The sequence below is a fragment of the Labrus bergylta genome, chromosome 6 (assembly GCF_963930695.1).
Source record: "Labrus bergylta chromosome 6, fLabBer1.1, whole genome shotgun sequence".
Lineage (NCBI taxonomy): Eukaryota > Metazoa > Chordata > Actinopteri > Labriformes > Labridae > Labrus > Labrus bergylta.
In genome coordinates this window covers 2286261-2308037 of record NC_089200.1, presented here as the reverse complement: position 1 = coordinate 2308037, position 21777 = coordinate 2286261, and the positions used below count along the sequence as shown (strand labels likewise).

General features: G+C 44.4%; 1 protein-coding gene across 2 annotated transcripts in view; it reads right to left on the bottom strand.

Moving 5' to 3' along the window:
• Window positions 1-21777, bottom strand: part of pik3r3b (phosphoinositide-3-kinase, regulatory subunit 3b (gamma)) — a 219129-nt gene that overhangs the window by 9594 nt on the left and 187758 nt on the right. For both annotated transcript variants that reach the window (XM_065955558.1, XM_065955559.1), the window contains exons 8-12: window positions 4206-4341; window positions 3189-3287; window positions 2652-2832; window positions 1235-1360; window positions 794-1113 (exon numbers count right to left, since the gene is read on the bottom strand). In XM_065955558.1, the coding sequence (XP_065811630.1) occupies window positions 794-1113; window positions 1235-1360; window positions 2652-2832; window positions 3189-3287; window positions 4206-4341 (862 nt within the window). The remainder of the gene's footprint in view (window positions 1-793; window positions 1114-1234; window positions 1361-2651; window positions 2833-3188; window positions 3288-4205; window positions 4342-21777) is intronic.

Sequence of the window (21777 nt, the reverse complement as noted above, 5' to 3'; positions counted from 1 at the left end):
GGAGGAAGAGGAAACACAAGTTTCTAATGGAGCAGCGTGACAGTCAGAGTGATGGGGGGTGGTGGTGGTGGTGGGGGGGAATCCCGAGAAGAACATGACTAGTCACAAGATAATGAGAAGGTTTTTAAGTTTTGTGCTATTTTCACTTTCGGCTCTGGGAAATTCTGAAAGTGCTGCCGCTCGTCAGGAGAGACCTGCGGTTTGATCCTGAAATAAGGAAACTGAACATGAATCCACAGTCACTTCTGAGACTTGAAAAGAATATTTTAGGATTGAATTCAACTTTCTTTGACTCTTGTTTGTGTCTTAGCTACACCGATATATATCTTCCATCACCATCAGTGCTGCAGAACTCTTTTTTTTTTTTTTAACCAGATATGAAGAAATCTTAAAGAGCTGAAATTTGAAACAATTGGCTTCAAGTTTAAACTGAAGGAAAACCTGAATTAGTTGGATTTTGTTAAAATTTTGAAGATTATTTGAGAGTTTTAAGAGGGAAGACAGAAATGACCATCAGACAATTCATCATGGTTTGTTATAAAGACGTTTTTTCTTTAACTTTTGCAGTTTGAATGTCTTTAAATGAATCTTCTTCATCTCTGGGAAAGGCAGCGGTTCAGTTATTAGTTAAACATGTTTCCTCGTATCTAATTTAACGCCCCGGGTCACAGAGTTCATAGTTCATCAGAGAGACAGCTTCCACCATGTCTGATTAATGCATTTCTGTCTTGTTAGCGATCTGTGTTCTCAGACTCCTCCCACTCCGCGTCCCCACAAGTCCTGGAGTACTCACACTAGGTACTGGTCCCTGATCTTGCGCAGCTGTATGAGGTCAGGCTTCAGGCTGTTCATCTTCTTGTCCGTCTCGCGGTTGTCCATGGCTTGCGTCTTCAGGTCCTGCTCCAGCCGCACCTTGCTGTCGTGGATCTCTCCGAGCCGAGACTTGAGCTTCTCGTAGTTCATCATGATGCGCTCGATCTCCTTGTCGTTGCCCTCGCGTCGGAAGCGCTCGATGTAGTCCTTGCTGTAGCGCTCCTGCGTGTGGCACTGCTCCTCGAAGATCTTGATGGTCTCGTTGAAGGCTTCGATGGCCGTCCGCTTCATCTGGATCTCCTGAGGGACGGGGACGGGGGGGGGGGGGAGAAAGGAGTTTAGCGGATGGGGGCGAGAAATGTTCATTTTCTCTTTTTAAAACCATAACCACCGCAGTAAGGAAGTGGAAATCTTGACGTACCTGAGACGTCTTGGTGTACTCCTCATACAGTCGGTCATACTCTTTGCTCTTCTCCTGGTACTGATTGTGGTATTCCTGCAGCTTCTTCCCCACAGCATCGATGTTGTCCTCCTTTACAAGCTGGTCCTGAGGAGACATTCAACGCATTAGAGAGAGTGTGAAGACAGCTTAGGGCGGGGGAGGGGAGGGGAGGGGAGGAAAAAGGCTGCAGGATGTAGGAGAAAGAACAGTAATCAAGGACGGAGGCAGAAGAGCATTTTGCATGTTTGCTCCCTTCACCCCGGATTCTGCTTACTAAGGGGGGGGGGGAACTCCTGAACAGGCTCATTAATAAACCACCCACAATGCCCCGGTTTGCAGGGCAAGGTGTACCTGCTTTGGATGTATTGCTTAGCTCCGAGTAATGACTCGCCCCGGCAACAAAAAAAAGCGAGCGGAGGGGACGAGGGAATAAATGCAACAGCGGGGCCCGCAGATGTGTGCAATATTTCAGCAGGTCGGGGATCTTGCTGGTGCTGCAGTTTGGGAGTGGAAACACTTCAGAGTGAGCCACCAGGACGGGGGTTAAAGAGGAAACTAGGCGGCGAGTAGGGTCGACCAAAAGAACGATTAGGAAGAGGGAGTTTGATCCTGAGCTGCTTTGCAAACTTGGGACTTTTATTTTGTAATTCTTTCTCCTACTTTGGTTGTTGTCTCATTTGATTCACTGAATGACCTGAGATGTTCAAACAGCAGAAGAGATTACGGTCGTCTGAAGCATGAAGTGAAGTTTGCAGAATAGACTGAAGTGATGCATCTCTCCGTTTGTAGAGAGAAGAGTTCAACATCTTTTTTTAAATTCTTCACCGCAGAAAGAAAAGCTTTCTCCAAATATTTTGAAAGTGCATGCATAGTTTTGATTTCTTTAAGCAGAAATGTCAAACATTTGCTCCTTCTAGTTCCTCAGATGTAATAACGTGCAGCTTTTTTTAACACAGCAGACTACTTTTTATTTAAGTATCCAAGTAGGATGCTTTATTTTGAAAGGGCACGGTTACATTTTTCAGCGTTGAGCCCACAGATTGAAAAACCCTTTTGTGGTTTGTTGACCCCTCGGGTTTGTCTTTTCTTTGCACCCTCAGAGTTTGGGAAAGCGCTGTGTTAAGACTTTTAAACCAGGAGGCCACGCCCCAAACCACGGAAGGAAAGTCCCCGGACTAAAAGCAGAGGGGGATGTCCACGTATCCCTCCGGATATTTAGAGTTTAATGCAGACGCCTGAATGATTCTGTTCACTTTTTAAATCTGCTCACATGTTTTAAAAATCCTTAGTTGTCTATAACAATCTGCTTCCTGTCCTTAAAATGAGCCTTTTTGCCCTTCAAAATAAAAGTCTCAACAATCAGAGAGGGTGTGTCTTGTCTAAATGTTTTGTGTACCTGTTGGAAGCGGGAGATGGGGTACATGAGTTTGACGTCCAGCTTGGTGTTGTACTGAGCCAGAGACTCGTGTCTGTAGTGGCTGATGAGCTCCACCACCGAGCCGAACGTCAGCGGGTCCGAGAATCCGTACTTCCCGTCCCGGTGGTAAATCTTTATCAGCTTGTTGTTGCCCCCTTTCCTGAAAATCAACAGAAGAAAAAAAAAAAGAGGATCAGCACTCAATCTGCACCACATTCAAACTTCTACAGTGACTTCTTAGTATTCACATTTTATCAGCTTCTATTCTGGGCTCCCGTTCCCCTTCAAGCGTTTTATTTCCAGGGCAGTGGGCGATTTGCTCCAATTTAGCGGGATGCTGCGTAGGCAAAACGCCCCTCAACACATGATTCCCCCTCCATCTGAAGTTAACTGGAGGCACGGCTGCGTTAAAGTGGAGCAGGAGGAGTAATCTTGCACCCCCCTCCCCCGCTGTGGTTTTTAAACACGCTACACCCCGGCTCTCTGATTCAAACTGAAACATTTTATAGATTGTACCTCAGTGTGAGCGTGTAGTCACCCTGCATCTTGGTGGAAGCGTCCCGAACCAGGAAGGTCCCGTCGGGCATGTCTCTGAGCTTATCGTTCACCTCCTCCCTGAAGAGAGACGAGCAGAAAAGAGCGAGCTGAGCAACAGAGTCATTTTATTACTCTGCCTCTGATAATAAACCAACTGGATGGACGGGTCTGAGCCCATATCAGCTGTGTGTGTGTGTGTGTGTGTGTGTGTGTGTGTGTGTGTGTGTGTGTGTGGGGGTGTGTGTGTGTGTGTGTGTGTGGGGGGGTGTGTGTGTTGAAGGTGGTAGACTGGCTGTCTGCACAGTAGGTGTGGTTATTGTCTGTCTGTGTGTGGACTGAGAGCTAACATGCAGGTAGGTGAGGCAGTGTCAACATCATCACCTTCTTCAGATTTACACACAGAAAGTACAGATTTGAAAAGAGATATGAGGACGATGCAAGAACAAAAACTTTATTGTGTCGACTCGTCTGGTTAAAGGCTGAAAACAGCTGCGACGTAAACCTTAAGGTAAACTTTTTCAACCAGAAGACTTCCTCTCTTCAAAGCTGCCAGACTCCATCGATAAAAACAGACATTTAAAAAACGGATCCATGAGATTTGCAAGTTTCTACCTTTTAGTTTTTCTGTGTTTTTTGTGATTAAAGAGGTGTGAAGGGTTATTTTGGGTCCAAATCATTAGTCACCTAACACACAAAAACACACAAAAAGTGACCTGATATCCGAAGAAGACGACCAGAAAGTGATGCGTCCTGCAAGTTAAAATATCTGTTTTTATCAATGGAGTCTGGTGGCAAAGAAGAGATGAAAGCAGCAAAATTAGCTCATTATTAGATCATGAATAGTTTGGTTTTCAGCCCTTACAGCCGGTTTCATGGCTGCAGGCTGAAGCAGTCTATGGAGAATTTACAAAACGTACGCACAAGGTGATTAAGAAAAAAAAATGGGCGGGGTTTCAAATGTAAATAACCATTCTTTGATTGACATGCGTTTGTTACCTGGATATGTCGCCCCAGTACCACTCGGCCTCCTGCAGTGAACCTCCCGCTCCTCCATCTTTCGCTCCGTTGCTGCTGCCCCCTCCAGTCCCGACTGACGAGGGCTGCTGGGGCTTCGCTGGCTTTGGAGGAAGAGCTAAAAAAAAAGACCAGAGAGAAAACAACTGTTTAAAAAATGTTGTTTATGAACAAACGAGTACATTTCAGCTCTACGACGACACTTTCAAGGCTGCAGATGAAGAGCGGGGAAATCCTTTTCACAACACGATGAGTTTAAACTCAACGACTGATGGAAACATTTTTTTTCAAAAAACATTAATTCCAAACATGCACACGTACTCTTTATGCAAATCAGCACGAGGACACTGCATCTATATCTCCACACAAAAACAGCCGCCGTGCAGTGGGTGACCGTATTGTTATTAATCACACAGGCAAACAGTAGCATGACAAACACAGGCCATACATCATCTCAGTAATTAGTCTGTGAGCCACACACACACACACACACACACACACACACACACACACACACACACACACACACACACACACACACACACACACACACACACACACACACACACACACACACACACACACACACACACACACACACACACACACACACACACACACACACACACACCTTACATGGAGGGGACTATGTGTCTATACTGCAATAGTGGGGACTATTGTCTTTCAGGTCATTTTAAAAATGTAATACCCAGTTTACTTGGGATGTCTTTGACCATAATATTACTTCAAAACTGCTTTTTTTTTTTACACAGACACACAAACACAGAGTGAAAGTTTTCTCCGCCTGTAGGAGAAAGACCGTCCTGAAGAGGGATGTGGAAGTTTGTTATTCCTGACAGCGCTCTTGTTTTCATACTTTTTCTCATGTCTTTGAACTCATCCTCCCCTGAGCTGCCAAAGACAAACTTCTCGTTCTTACCAATCTTTTTTTTATATGCGGTAAAAAATGTTAGAAAGTTTTCAGGAACACGACTTTAAGCCTCTGGTTCTGCTCTGGGTTACTTTACTGACTGAAGCACCCAGAAAACAGTAACACACGTTCTGACTAAAATCTGTATTTTTGAATGTTTTACACTCAGAGTTCTTGTGCTGCTTTATGTTTTTAGACGTTGTTGAATATTTTAAAAGTTCAGCTTCCATCGTTGAATGTTAACAGGGATTTTTAGGAGCACCTATTCCTCGACGTGTGATGAGAAGCGGAGCAGATGATGTCGTTGCTGAAGGCACTCAGAAAACTTTCTAACAACAAACAGCGAGAGAACAGCGTCTAATCTTTTGTTTTTTTGTACGTCTCGAGACACTTTATTAAGAGTTAGGCTTACAGGCAGAAGCTCTGCTGTTTTCTTCTATTGTTGTCTGTGCAAAACAGCACACACACACACACACACACACACACACACACACACACACACACACACACACACACACACACACATCGAAGCAGACCAAGGTTTACAAGTCTCCAGACACATCTGGACCAGTTTACAGAACAGCAGTATAATTACTGCAGAGCTCCTACATCATAAATCAGTTACACACTCTCTCTCTCACACACACACACACAGAAGTCACACACACACACACACACACAGAAGTCACATACACACACACACACACACACACACACACACACATAGATTTGATGTGGAAGCCGTCATTTTAAAAGGGAAAGTACACTGCAAATGAAAGTCCCCTGAAATGCCACCGGAGACGCTTTTTCTTTCATGTATGAGCAGCTGGGAGCGTCCAGGAGCATTCTGGCCTCACCCTAAAACACACGTACGGATGACAAAGAGGGACAGGGGAACTCCCACAATGCACCGGGAAAGAAGTACCATGGTCAGTCAAACATTAGCGTGACTCTTTTATTCAGGGCTTCAGTGCTCCAGAGAGTCACTGTCACAAATCCACCAGATGTTCTCCTTCTTTATAAAACTGTTTCTTGACTAACATGTACAGTTAAAGCTGTTATTTATATATTTTACCGCCACTAGGGGGCAGTAGACGAAGCTTGAATATGAATATGTATGAATAGTATGAATACCTACAGAAAAAAAACAAAAAAACAGTTGCACTGTTTAACTGAGGGGACATCTAACCATGAGGATGCTCGTGGCCCTGCAGCCACTAGGGGGCCTAAAGCTCACTGAGAAGGTGAGATTTGTGATTCTGCTGGGCTGTGACGATCTGCTCATTTAATATCTATCATGAGTTTGTATTCTTTTCATCATCGTTTAAAAGTACCACTCTCAAAGTAGAAGGTAACCATAGTGCTGAAGGAGGCTGTCGCTCTCAGAGATCGACCTCCTCAGACATCAGAAACATTTCAATGCACGCCTTCTCACGGGGAGAATCCAAACAAAGAGAAGAAGAACAGGAAGCACTTAAAGTAAGTTTCTCCTCACATTTCTTCTTCCTCAGAGTCAAAGGAGACTCATCCAAACGTTAGTCCTCTGCACCTTCAGAGTCATGTGCTCCAGTCCACTGACGTCAAAGAAATGCAATACTCAAGAGTAACACAGATTTCTAAAGCCAATAATTAAGTTTCTTCAAAAAAAATGTTAAGGTTTCTGCACAAAATAAACTCAACTTGAAACTTTCCCTGTGACTCCTCTTTGTCATCATGTCATCATGTTTGTGAGGACGTGGTGCGTTGGTGAAAAACACAATCTGAACGTGCAACAACAGAAGCTGTAAACACGTGCAGAGAAGAACTCGTCGACTGTCGAAAAGATTTCTCATTTCCCTAAAAACACAAACACAGCTGATGAGTTTCAGTTTTAGATGTGTGTGTGTTTACACAGTGACAGCTCCTCTTCCTCACCCTCCTCCCTTTGTTCTCCCCTTGTTTTCCTCCCTCAATCTTTATCTCCCTCCCTCCCTCGCTCACTCTCTCTCCTCCCTCCTTCTCATCACAGCCGTCAGTTTGTGACTGCAGCCGGAGCTGTCATTGTGCAGCTGCACTGTTCTCCTCCGTCAGCACTTTATACTCTCTCTCTCTCTCTCTCTCTCTTTTGCACACACACATTTCCTCGTGCCACAACTCAAGATGGGAAGAGATTACTTGAAATTAAAAAATAAAAACTTTTGCAATATTGAGAGAAAATGAAGGAAAGCTAAAGAATAAGTAAAAAACAATAAACAAAGAATCAGTCCAAACTACTGAGCTGTCATGATGCACCTGCACATCCTGAACAACACAATGGAAAAGTAGCATTAAAAAGGACAATAGGTGTGTGTGTGTGTGTGTGTGTCACCATGGAGCTACAGGACACACATTAAGTGAAAATGCATTTAAGAAACTCTTCAAAAGAAAACAAGAAATATGAAATTTACAATGACAATAAAAAAAGCAGCAAATCCGAACAATGAAGAATGAACAGCTGATGAGTGACAGAGTTCAGAGGAGAGGAGTTTTCCTCCGAGCTCCTGTTGCAGGACAATGAACATGACCAACACACGCGCGCTCACACACACACACACACACACACACACACACACACACAGAGTCCTTTGTTGCAAAAGGTCCAGTAGAAACTAGAAGCATTAAATCAAACCGTGTCAGTGACTCCTGCAGCATCTACGAAGCCAACCCCCCCCCCCACACACACACACACACGGATCGATACTTGTGATAAGTCTGCTCTTTTAAAAGAAAACGAGTCAAATTCAGCGATGACAACAGTCCGACCCCAAAGGACACGATCGGGAAATGTCAGAACAGATCACAAATATTCATTTTACACTTTGACACTGCTCTAAATCTGTAAAATATCAGCCAGCGAGAGAGAGAAAGAGCGGACGCTGAACAAAGGGGACCATCAGCGCAGCCTCCCTCCCTCCCCTTCTCCCCCCCCCTCCCCCCTCAGCAGACAAAGGAGCAGCGCTCAGCTACACACACACACATACATATACACACACACACATACACACACATATACACATATACACACACATATACACACACACACACAGCGATATCACTTGTCATCACACATGCAGGCAGAAGCCCACAGCTCTCCTGAACAATGACTATCAGCACGGACTGACACACACACAATAAACACTCACACTTGACAAACACACAAAGAATCGATACGAGCCTCAAAGATCGTTTGAGCACACACACAGCTGATCAGCGACACGGTCTAATTCCTGGACTTCAACAAAGATCTTCAACTGCAGAAAGTTTGCACACACACACACACACACACACACACACACACACACACACGCACACGCACACACAAACGTGCGGTGCAAAAAATAAAAAATAAACTGCACACACTGCAGAAATGTACACATGGCATGCATTAAGTGTTCTGCACACATCTGCTCTCAGTCTGTTTCTTTTCCACAACTTCACATCTGGACACAGTGCAGAGCTGCAGGTGGTGTGTGCGTGCAGCATCGGGCAGCATGTGGGGGTGTGTGTCAGCGTCACGGCTGTGTGATCGCACACACACGCGCACACACACTTCACGCAAGTGGAGAAACTCGACAGCTACATTTATTTAGTTTTCATATCCAGATTGTTTTAACTTCAGGGCTGCTGACATCTCAAATTATCGATTTAGTCTGTGAAGTGTCAGAAAAAGTCAAAATAAAATTTCTGAATATTCTATTTTTTTGTCCTAAGGATGGTCTGAAATCTGAAAATATAGAATCTATCTATGCACAATGATGAGAAGCAGTCTTTAGGGAGACTTCCCTAATCAAAAGCGACAAAGACTAACGCACACTGTCAAAAGTTTTTGGCAGAAATAAAAAACAGAATAGACCAACAAAAAGAACTGTAAGAAAATAAAAGGAAATGTGACGAAATGCAAAGAGACAGTTGCAGGAAGAAGTCAGCTGAGCGACTGAGAAAAGAAGCAGAAACAAAACACAAAGAGAAACACATGAAAGAGTCTCTTACCGTCCTCCACCATCTCTGTAAGCTGCATGCTGCCACTCGTCTCTCAGCTGTTTCCCTCCTCCTCTTTCTTTCTCTCTCTCTCTCTCTCTCTCTCATCCACACTCTCTCTCTCTGTATCTCTCGCTCTCTTTCTCTCCTCCTCTACATCCTCCTCCACCACCACCTCCTCCTCCTGCTCTAGGCTCTAGGCTCAGACTGAAGGAAAGAGCGAGCGAGGCTGATCCTACAAGACAGACGACGAGCCGACTAATCCCTGCACGGAGGCCCGCCCACTCGGCCAATCAGGAGGCAGGGGAGGAGGGGAGGGGAGGGAAAAGGGGGGGCGTTTAGGAGCGAAAGAAAGAAAGAAAGGGAACAGAAGAGGGAGGTGGAGTTACCTAATGGTATATCCATTCCTTCTGGGACACCACACACACACTCACAGCAGCGAAGCATCGAGCACTGAATCAACAGGTCGTCTCCTGTGAACGCTCCTTTTCAACACCAAACTCAACTCTGAAAACCTGCTGCTGTTTCTCAACCTCTCAGTTCTAAAGAACAGATTCATGCAGGTGGATAAAAGTCAGAAAATAGCAAATTAAAGTCAAAGTGGATGTCTGCAAAATTCGGATTTTCAGAAGCTCCAAACAAACACGACTCAGCTGTCAGTAAACGAATCTACATCACATCAGCAAGAATCAAGTCCAAATAAAACTTTAAAAAGTCAACATTTCCCCCTGAAAATCAGATATTTCATGCAGCCAATAAAGAGTTCTTTGAACATCTTCATCTGATCTTTAGAGGAAAACCTCGACGATATGTCACGGCTATTTTGTCTCAATAAAAAAAAAAAAGAGAGATGCAATGATTGAATCATCGAGTCAGAAGATCCGTGTTCATTATTCAGAAGGTTTGAAGTAAACAGAGCAGGAGGTGGAAGCACTGGAACAAGGTGTGATTCATACTGGGTGATATCTAAACTGGTTTGGAAGATGTTCAGGTTCATGTTGAGAGTCAGATCCTTCATCACTGAGCGTCACATACGGGCATTATGCACAGACTCTGATGGGCCACATGTCGATCTGATCCTGCAGATGATGATGATGATGATGATGATGATGATGATGATGTAAAGAAGGCTTTGACTTCTCCGCTGCGTGTGCACAGATGAAGCCACAGGTCTGCACGGCATGCTGCTTCATTTAGTGCAGACACAGTACCAGCAGAGCGTTTCTAAAAGAAATCATCCAACACTTGATTACATTAAAAAAAAAAAAAAAATCAAGTTCTCTGGTGTAATTTTCTCTCTCTGCAGGATAAGTGCATTCATGCAGAAGAATCTATTATAATCATGTCCTCGGTTAGACCAACGCGAGGCTGGATGATTGATCACAATATTAATCACGACGATACTCATACAGACAAAAATAACAATACTGCAATCTGAGACAAATTACTGACACAGATCTGCAGCTTCATGTTGGAATTTGATGCCAAAAAAACAAAGAATCTGGACGGAAATGTTTCTATAATCACTGAAAGATGAACTGGATGGAATCGAACCGGTTTGAGGTGATTGCTCATGAAGGAAAATGCACATCTCCTCTTCTCTTATTGTTCTCCTCAGTGTTACATAACAGTGCAGCGTGCATTCTTTCTAATCTTCACAAAATATAACGCAGACATGATTTTTCAAGCTTCTTCATCTTTTTATTCATGCTTTCTATAGGTGTGAATATTCACGTGCAGCTCGTGAGATTTGCTGTGAATGAACTAAAAACGTCTCAATGAATTTCCCCTGAAAGACAAACTCTTATCCACACAAAGTGCACAAAGTTACCAGCAGCAAGGGGGGGGAGGGGGGTAGCAGTAGCACTCCACCTATGCTGATCACCCTGCACACAAAGGTAACGCAGACACTTGCCTTTACACACACACACACACACACACACACACACACACACACACACACACTCACACACACTCACACTATAGCTGTCACTGACACTCGCACGTTTCAATTTCAGAGTAATAAATATTCTAATGAACATCTGCAGGACGCTCGTCTTCTATTCTCCCTGCTCTCCCTCAACCCCCCCTTTGTCATCTCTCCTCCGGCTCCTCCGGCCACTTCGCCTCCCTCCTCTCTCTCTCTCTCTCTCTCCTCTGTGTCAGCGCCTCCGCAGCTCTTTAGATTACATGTCAGGCATGTTAAGACAAAGACACACACACGCTCACTGAGGGTGAGACAAAAGACGAGCGGGACCATCAGCGACATATCGGTGTGAGACAAAAAGGTGACGTGTGATAGGTTTAGCTCATTTGACTGACAATGGGACGAGGTGCACACACACACACACATACATACATACACACACACTGCAGGTATGAGCGGAAAAAATAGTGCGCCTGCACACTCAGGATGCTTGGATGTTGCATAACTTAAAAATGCACCTTTTTGTACATTTCTGTGTTTTTCAGTGCCTGGCATGAGCGTGCTGTTTTATGACAGTGACTCCATCTGTGCATCATGCATGTATCTAAACCGTCTCCCTCTGGATGCTATAACAGGTACAGGTCAAAGTGTGTGAATGAGCAGCAGTGCGATGCCTTTACATCTCTACAGCTGTGTAGAAGGAGCACTAGCATCCATTCACTCCGACACAATGAGAGAGGAAGAAAGAAAGAATCAATTCCTCTCCCGCGTTCAGTCAGGAGGGGAAAAAAAGAAGAGGAGGTGTTAACTTTAAAGGAGCAGAAAGAGGCTGGAGATATTGCACCAGTCCACTTCAGTATGCTTTAAAATAAAGAATCCACGCTGAAACTTCAGGGTGCAAGAAATAAGACAAAAATGAAGTGATGCATTCAGCTGGAATAAAAATGTTCTGCAAACTTTTTTTTCACCTTCACTTTTTTTTTTTTAAATCAATGTCATCTTAAAAGTGTTTCTCTGTGCATTTCTTTACCCCATACTGGTTTGTTGTTATGCATCCTCTGTGCAGCCTAAAGACACAATGCTGCACTCTCAGAATCTACACTTCATCTCAATAGATAGAAAGAAGGGACAGAGCTACCGGGCAAAGTGCATTCAACAGCGCCCTCCTGGAAACAACACAACGTCCCACATCTGCGCCACGAGCCATTCAGCGCAGGGGGGGGGGGGGGGGGGGGGGGGGGTGGAGAAGAGGGGGGTGGGGGGGAGTCAAATGACACAGGCACAATCGCCGAGCAAGGAATGAATGAGCGAACGAATGAATGAAACATGTCCAACTGTGGGAGACAGTCGGTCACACAGGGGCGCAGGGAGTTCTAGATGCGTGTCAGAGAGGGGATGTTATGATTATGAAACCCGGTTTGGTTTATTATCCCCCGGTCCCTCTTCTGCTCACTGCCCCCCCCCCCCTCCTCCTGCTGTCGGCACCGGAGCTCCTGTCTGGACGAAGCCGTTTCAATGTGACTCTCATTTCAGGAGTTGTACCTGATTCAAATGTGCATGTGAGTGCACGGACTAAGATGTTGGTGAAAATGTGCCAAATCGGCTACGACAAACTGCGTTGTTTTTTTTTTTTGCATTTTTTTTTTTTGGTCCAAAATCATCCGGGAGTCAAACGTCTGCCGATCATGTATCATAGCTCATTCAAAGCGGATTTGTTAGAGGAGGAATCCAGCTTCCTTTTTAGCACAGTCTACATGGGACCATTGTCTCCTGAATGATTCTGAGAGTGCACAAGCAGCAGCAGGGGAAAAAAAACCCGGGCATGACACGCACAAAGACGCATTTCTCCTGTAATGAGTTCAACTTAGAGCTCACGGAGGAAGCAGTTCGGTGTATTTATGTGGTTGTCTCCGGTGATATAGGAACTGTTTTAATAACCAAACTGAATCACAAGATGTCGCAAAAATCGTTTCATTCCAGCTTAAAGTTGCCCTGTGGAGGATTATGCAACGCCGATGTAGAATTTAAGGTTTATGCAAAAAGGGCTGCCAAAAAGTAGGGGGGGATGATCACCAGAAATGAGCAGACACACACATCAGAGATCCCTCGAGGAAGACGACCCAAATATCGTTAAGCACCGCCGGGGGAGGTTTGAGCAGCAGCAGCAGGATGTGCACCAAATTTCTACCGTCACGAATCCAAACATTACACCTCCCCTGCTCTCCTTTCCTCCCCAGTCTAGTGCAGTTTTACAGAGTATACCCACTTATGTGTCAGTCTCCATAGGGTATACCCACTTCTAGATCTCCTCTGAGTCACACCATTGAATGACAATATTCAGTAGTATGATGCGTTTTTTTTCCCTCGGCTGGTGAAGGGATGACTGTCCCTAATTGTCTCATATGCACGAAGTAAATATACAAAAGGAGTCTTACATGTCACTGTTTAGAACAGAGGCAGATTATCCTCTGCTGGACTGGCCACCACATAAAAAAGAGTAGCCAACCCACTTCTTTACGCACCACAACACCACTGCTCCCCAAAACACATCCTCATCCGGGGCCTCCTTCCTTCTTACCTGGTGGTTGGTCCATTTCCAGGTAAAATATGAGCTCCGTGGAGTAGGGCATCATCGTCTCCCTCCAGTCTCCTTCCTCGCCGGCTTTCTCCGCCGTCCAAACTGTGTTGTACATTGCTTTCGTGTGTGTGGCTGAACGTGACAATCTTGATCCACGCGTAAATAAAAAAAAGGCGTAAAAAAACAACCCGACGTGTTTTTTTTATTTAAAAAAACAAGAAAAACACTAGTTAGTCTATCTATCTATCTAAAGTGTCCTATCTGAATTCCTGCTTCAGACTGAAATAAATACACGGACTGTGCACAGCAAGCACCGGCTCCCTCCCACATCACTAATAGGCTCTTCATATGTGTGTATATGTATATCTTTATATACATATAAGCGTCCTTCTTTTCAACGGAGGGAAAAGTAGAAGCCAGCTCTACATTTCAGTCCCCTCTCCTTCTCCTCCGCAGGTGCCGCCGGCTTGCCAGCTTCATTTTAAGAAGAGCACTGACAAGAGGAGGCTGGCTGCAGCTGACAACGACTGGGACGAACCATTCAGCTGCTGCTCAGAGGGGGAGGGGGGGGACTAAACATCTCCAAGTGTGGCACACCAAAAATACGCACAGATGTTTTTTAGAAATTCCAAACAACACACCCCTCTTTGAGATGAAAATGATTTAACCTATAAATAAAAGTATTCTAAAAACCCATTGGGCTGTGTTTCTTTAATAAAAGAAAAGCGATGTCACCTCCTGATCCCCCCCTCTTTCTTTTCCAGCGGCCCCACCGCTTTGCCGAGCCTCTTGTGCGCAAGCGCAGAACGCTGCATTTCAAAGCCAATAGGGAAATTACTTCAGCCTCCGAAGACAAGTTACAAATTCTGTGGTTTTCCACTCAGATCCTCTCTCTCTCTCTCTCCCTCCCACTGCCTCTGCCTGTATGTCACTGCGAGCTTTCTGGCTGCTGCTCCAGCCACATCGGGATGTGACATAACACAGGCTATACACGGATAATAAGCTGCTGATGTTTTGTATTTTTCCTACTGTCAACAAAGCCCAAACCAAACAAGAAATTAATCCTCATAACAAACACGGCCTCAGGTTTTTATTACCCTCGTGACACAGAGCTCCACTGTATCCAGACTCTATATTAAAGCACATCACAGAGCCTCACTCTGGACACTGTTTTGGCTGTTTCCCTCCTCACCATAGCGCCAAATGAGAATCAATCCGCCTCACTCACAATCTAAAAAGTGACACAGTTTTCAGTTTTCCCCAAGTGATGTTAAATAAAAATGGATTTTGTGCGTTCAGTCTAGTCAGAACTGATCCAGGATAGGTCCTATACCTGCAGAACCTGCACTCGCATCGTGGTTACTTTTAAATGTAATTACTGTGTGCTTCACCTTGCACCTTCTCCTGTGCCGTATAAAGTTTTTATCGAGTAAGCACCACCTGCTTTAGTATCTTGTTCCCTTTTATCATGTAGCTACTGAGTATCATATTGTCTCTTATATCAGTGTTTCTCAACCGGTGCAGCCTCAGGACCCACCATCAACTTCAAATCATGACCAAAGTCTTTGTGATATTTTTTCAACCAATCAGAATCATTTCAAGACAAATTGTGCAGTTTTGACCTCAGACGGTACAAACAATGTGACGCAGAGGGATGAAATGGAACAAAACAAATATGTTTGGAATCAATTTATGGACTTGTTTTGTTTTGCTCAGGCACACATTCACGACCCACTGAGAACAGTTCTGCGACCCACTTTTGGGGTCCAGCCCCACCAGTTGAGAACTACTGCCCTATATCATGCAGTGTGTATTATTATCCTCCTGATATTTACCTCCATACTAACAACTGATCATTTTAAAAGTGTTGTCAGGTGTCCTTTGTTCAGTTGAGTATATTCACTTTGACGGGGGACTACAGATGGAAATGAGCGACTCACTGAATCTGGTGCAAACATCTTTTTAATTTAATAAATAAAGTCGTCAGTGCACGGTGAGATCATGGAGACATCCTTCATGTTCCACTCTTGCATGCAAAGCAAATACAACAATGGTGGAATACACAAATCAGGCGAGTTTCAAGTCTCTGTTTGAAGCTGATTTTTAGTGGTCTCGAGACCGATTCTGAGTATTACAACACTAAGTTTCTGGTGGGTCCTGAGGCTAGACCAGTTGAGAACCATGCTCTAAAGTATAAAATGATAATTAGTTGTTTTATCTCCAAACGGCAGTGGAAAAAGAAAAGTAGTCTCTAGCCTTTCTTAACCAGCCTTTCTTCTTCTTCTATGGTTTCTCAGGAAAAGAAAACATTTACAATGTGAGCGCAGACTGCAGCGAGATCGGTACACTTATAGTAAATGATATGGAAGCTTAAACATGAGCTGAGGGATGATGGAGAGGTGCAGACATGTATTTAGGAAGCTTAGAATACAGGGATTACTGCACACACACACACACACACACACACACACACACACACACACACACACACACACACACACACACACACACACACACACACACACACACAGGAGATCACACACCTGCTAAAATGGATATTATGGATTTACGGGACGTTGGGTTTATGTATTTTTCAGGATTTCCAGATTCTTTCTGTTTCGAGCTGCTGTGATCCAAAAACCTTTCAGCTCGTTGTTTTGGTTTGACAGCCCTCAGCTTCACTGTACGCTCACTTTCACAGCTTTCAGGGCGTTTTTTATGGCCTCCTGCAGCACATCAGCTGCTCCAATGAAGAAGTCATAGTGCACACTACCTGCTACCTAACATCACACAGACGTCCCTTTAGGACTCAAATATTCTCACTTTTGAACCAAGCGTACCGAAGACAACCGCTTGCGTCCTGAACGTAAATGTTCAAATGATTGCCTTTGTAAGACGCGTGTTACTGGACATTAATCAGACGGCGTAAAACACCAAAGTAGAGAGCCAGCTATTTTGGCAGGCATCATAGTGCGAGTAGTTGCAGACTTGATCTGTTAACTTTTCTTCTAAACTTTCCTCCATTGCTGTAGCGGCTCTCTCTGGTGTTTCCGATGTTGTAATTTCTGGTCTCATCACCTTCAGCTCTACACTGCCCCTAGTGGTTATATGCATATTGCATCTCACGGACGTGTAGCATGAATTTCTGAGGACACGCAAAACCGACCAACGTGACCATGGTTTTCCTGAACAAGCAGAGAATAGAACAAGAAAAGTATAGAAACGCTGACTAGACTCTTCTCCTCTGTCGCCCCCCGGTGGTGGAATGAACTTCCAAACTCCATTGGATCTTCAGAGTCCCTCTGCACCTTTAAGAAAAAGCTAAAGACCCAGCTCTTTCATGAATACCTACTAACTTAATGATGATGGTCTCCATATTATTGATGATGATGATGGTAATGACGATGGTTTTTGTTTGATAGCGATGACTTATAAGATGGTTTCTATACTGATTAGAGCTCTCAAGAACTGCCCTCAATGTTGTGCTTTGCCTCTGGTCACTTCCTGTCAGCACCTGTGTGTCCAATCAGACTCAAAGCTGATCGTTTGCTCTTACTGACATTGTTCCCTTTTTTCTAGATCCTTGCTTGTCTTGTACTTACTCTGTATGTCGCAAGTGAATTGTAGAATTGTAGAAATCGCACTGCTAACTAGTGTTTAGGTGGAGTATTGCAGCGCTATGCAGACCCACCAATGCACAAGTGTGTAGTGCTCAGGACGGCATGGGACACTACCGCAAAGACTCGTCGCAGTAGGAGTATGAATCAGATTTAAGTCGGTGCTATTTCTACACCTGCTTTATTAAGGATGGTGGTTTGTGCAGCTTCTGGTTTTTGGTGTTTGTGTCTTTTTGGCTTCAACCGTTCTAATGAACCTTTTTTTGTACTTTTGCACGTCAGGTTGGATTCTGCAGGTCTGGTTTATGGTCTGTATTTTCTTTTGTCTATTTTTAAAAATCATTCTCCACCTCGCTCTGCGTAAATGTAAAATTGGGATGACAGTCTGCTTAAGCTGATTAACTCTTTCCAAAAACGCTGGTCTAAACTATGAGCCTGTTAATCCCTCGCTCTCTCTCTCTCTCTCTCTCTCTCTGTTCTATTCCTGTAACCCGGAGCAGAAAGTAGAGCACTTCAGATAAAAAAAAATAAAAAGAACAATGGCATCATCATCATCACCTGCCCCCCCAAGCCTCTTAAGCACACAGTGGAGACCCAGACTGACCCGGACCCCCAGTCACACACATGGTAATCTCCTGTTTAACAGCCTAATATCAATACAATATCTTCAGATGGGGGGGCTGCTGCCACCAGTAATTACAGCTGCTCTGTCTCTCTTTCTGTCTGCTGGGTGTCCTACTTCAGGGAGCCACAATAAATGAAAGGTCTGCTCCCCAATCTGCCATCCATCCAGCCTGTCCTCCCTCTACATGCACCCACCCACCCACACACACATCCATCCATCCATCCGTCCTCACCCTAAACGTGTGTGTCTCGTCTGTCCATCACCGGAGACGAGGAGGAGGAGGAGGGCTCGCTTGCCTAAATAAAATAAGAGGGGGGGTCTGGGGGAATTTGAGTCAATGAAATCTATTTAATGCAGCAGACACACGCACACACACACACACACACACACACACACACACACACACACACACACACGCATGCATGACATGACATGCCAGTGTGTGTGTGTGTGTGTGTTTGTCTCACAGATGGCTCGTGCCGGACACACAGCCCAAAGCTCGTCTCTGTCAAGTGTGTCAAACAGGTTTAATTGCTGCTGGAGCTTTGTGTGTGTGTGTGTGTACATGTGCAAGTGTGTGTGTGTTTGTGTGTGTGTGTGTGTGTGTGTGTGTGTGTGTGTGTGTGTGTGTGTGTGTGTGTGTGTGTGTGTGCGGCCGGGCAGATGGATCCCTAACAATGACACAGGAACTGACTCTGCCCCTCGTCTTTCAAAAGAGAAAGAGAGAGGAAGAAGGAGGGGCAGACGGAGGGAGGAGGATGGGAACAGCAGTATTAATCTGCGCCGTCCCTCAGCACACAGCTTCCCCATTTAACCTCCAACAATACGGCCGAGTGGCATCAAGTGGCCTATTTGCATAGCTTATGCATAATCACATATGAAGAAGAACAGTCACATGTGAATCGACCCCTCCCACGACTCTTATGTCAGTCTTCGGATTCTAATGAAGTGTGCTGTGTGTTTTAAGTTTCAATTTAAATGTGTGAATACAAAAACAGAAGATATTAAATTGAACTCTTTTTTTAGCCTGGCTGAGGTGGAGATGTTAGCAAAGTTCGCTAACTTGTGTTTTTGGAATAACTTATGTTGGCTCTAACCTTTCCTTTTGTTGAGCCCTCTCCGACTGTGTTCACCTGATAGTTAGTCCTATTTTGACAGCCAATAGTGTAGTGGTAAGTCTTTATATGTGATCTTTCACACTTAAATGTAGAAATCAAGTATCTCCTCTGAAAATAACTCTGTGAGTCATGACTGTCTACAATGGGTGTAACACCCGAGTCCCACTGTCTGTGATGTTTTCAGAGTTTTCAGAGTCCTATCTTCACTTTGTTTACATCGCCGGGACGGCCGGCTGACTCCTCCCCTCGTGTATAAAAGTTGTTTAATTGAGGGACTAGAGAAAAGAAGAATAACATACTGTACTCACTGCTTAACTGTGTTTCTAGATCACGCTCATTTCAGGTAAATTTACATGCAGTGTGAAGATACCAGCATAATAAAGATCGCTAGCATTAGCATGCTAACACAACAATGCAGCGTGAGTTGTTTTGGTTTCATGCTGGTGCTCAAGGGCGACATCTGCTGGATCAAAACATCACATATAAAGCCTTTAAGAAGTGGGTAAGTGTTCATTGAAGTAAGTAATTCCATGAAGTAATCAGATAGTTTACATCACAGTTGCAGCTGGAGCGCCACATACACACACAGTCAGACGTGCACACACACACACACACACACACACACACACACACACACACACACACACACACACACACACACACACACACACACACACACACACACACACTGCGTTGTTCTCCTCTGCTGGCTCTGCTGATCCTGTCTCGTCCCTGTAACACCTCTGTGACTACACCAGAAGACGGTACAGAAGGTGTTTCCCCTGGTTTAGCTAAGCTAACCACGTCGTGGCTCTGGCTCTGCACTGAACACTCTCCTCTGGTTTCACTCTACTTCACATAAAGTGTGACAAAACTAGAAGTGTTCATACCGATGCACAGCTGATTGATTATGGGCTTTGGCTGAACCAGAACCAGCATGAAAGAAAACTGGTGAGAGGTTCATGGGAGCGTGCCTATGTTCCCACATTTCCTTTTTCATAAATTTGTATTAGATTGTATCCCCCTTTCTCCCAATTTGGTATATTTTATTTTTTCTTGTAATGATTGTTGTCATTCATTCATTAACTTCCTATAAAGTGCTTCCAAAACATCTTGTGGGAGGATAGGGCTTAAATTGAAGTGAAATGTAGGAACTCAAGACCTAATTTTTAAAATGTCCTAGAAATGTGGGAACATTCAGGTTGACACATGAATAATTTAGCGCTCAGGGAGGAGCCATTGTTCAAAAAGGAACTCTTAATGTTAAGGAAACACCTTAATGATGACATGTCTGCAGTTTTACCAGAGTTAAGAACAGGAATGTCATTTTATAAAGAATTCAACATTTTGTTTTTGCTTAATTTCACCTCGATATACTTTGCTTTTCGCATGCATGAGGAGGAGACGATTAGAAAAATGATCTGCATGTTTGTGTTAGTGGGAGAGAGAGAGAGAGAGAGAGAAGCCCAGGTGAGCTCCTGGGAATCAGGTGTTGAGTTTGCCATTTCTGTCGTCATGGAGACAAGTGAAGCGCTAACAATGTCTCTTTTTAAGAGGCAGACAAAGGTGCTCTCTGGAAGCTCAAATGCCACCTTCTGAGTTAAACACAAATCCATGCAAACATCACTTTAACCATGCTCTAAATGATTTCTTAATAATAAAATAGCCCCTAAGATAGCTTTTGTTCGATGCATACTGCGCAGTAATGTATGCTTTCTGCAGCTGCTTGTCCTGAGTCTTGATGCTGAAGCTTATTTTGAACCCAGGGCAAGAATTCATCCAGTCTGGAGATATCCAAAGACAACTCTTTAACACAAATAATCCCCCAAATCAAGGCTCATGTATCCGATAACTTTGAGGAAAGTTTGCTCTCAGTGAAGTTGCTGGAGGTTTGGCCATGAAGCATTTGAACCACCTGGTCGTCTATCAGCGTTTTGTCTGCCATGCTTCAGTCTAGCTGATTATATTTGAGTCTTAAAAACAACAGAAGAAGAAGAAGAAGAAGAAGAAGAAGACAAGAGCTTCAGATGCAGCTGATGTCTAAAAAAAAGTCCCAGGAGTCCAAAAGACTTCAGCTGCTGCCCGAGATGTAATCTGTGAATGTGTGTTTGTGCCTGTTTTTTAAAATGTCCGTTATCTTTCTGTGCATATCAGAAGGTCACACACACCACCTGTCCGCCCCCCTCCTTAAAAAGAAAAAAACCTGCTACCAACACCCCCGTGAGAACACGCTGTCGCTTTCTGAAACAACAGAACACAACCGTCTCTCATTGGAGGGTTTTGTAGTTTGTGAAATGAGATAGACGCTACAAGGAGGGTGACACAGCAGAACGGAGCTGACATGACCCTCCAGCACCTGCAGACCGCCCGCTTATCTGTGTTATCCTATGAGTGTGTGTGAGACAGACGGAGAACAAGCCATCTGAACTTCCCTTCCCTGAAACACAGTAAACTAGAGAGGCGTATCTGAACAGGGGGGACAGGTGATCCCACCTCCGTCCAGCCTTCAGAGGTAGTAACAAAGGCATTAAGAGGCAGATCAGTGATGTGTGTGTGTGTGTGTGTGTGTGTGTGTGTGTGTGGAGTTGCTCCCCCAACGCTGTAACGCAATGTGAATTTACAGACGGGCACACCCAACATGAATCTGCTTCAGTCGTCCTTCAGGAACTTTGTTCTCGCTGTTTTTCCTGGACTGCGGATCTGACCGCTGCAGGAGCTGGGGAATTGAACCCCTGACCGTACAGATAATAGACGACAACGAC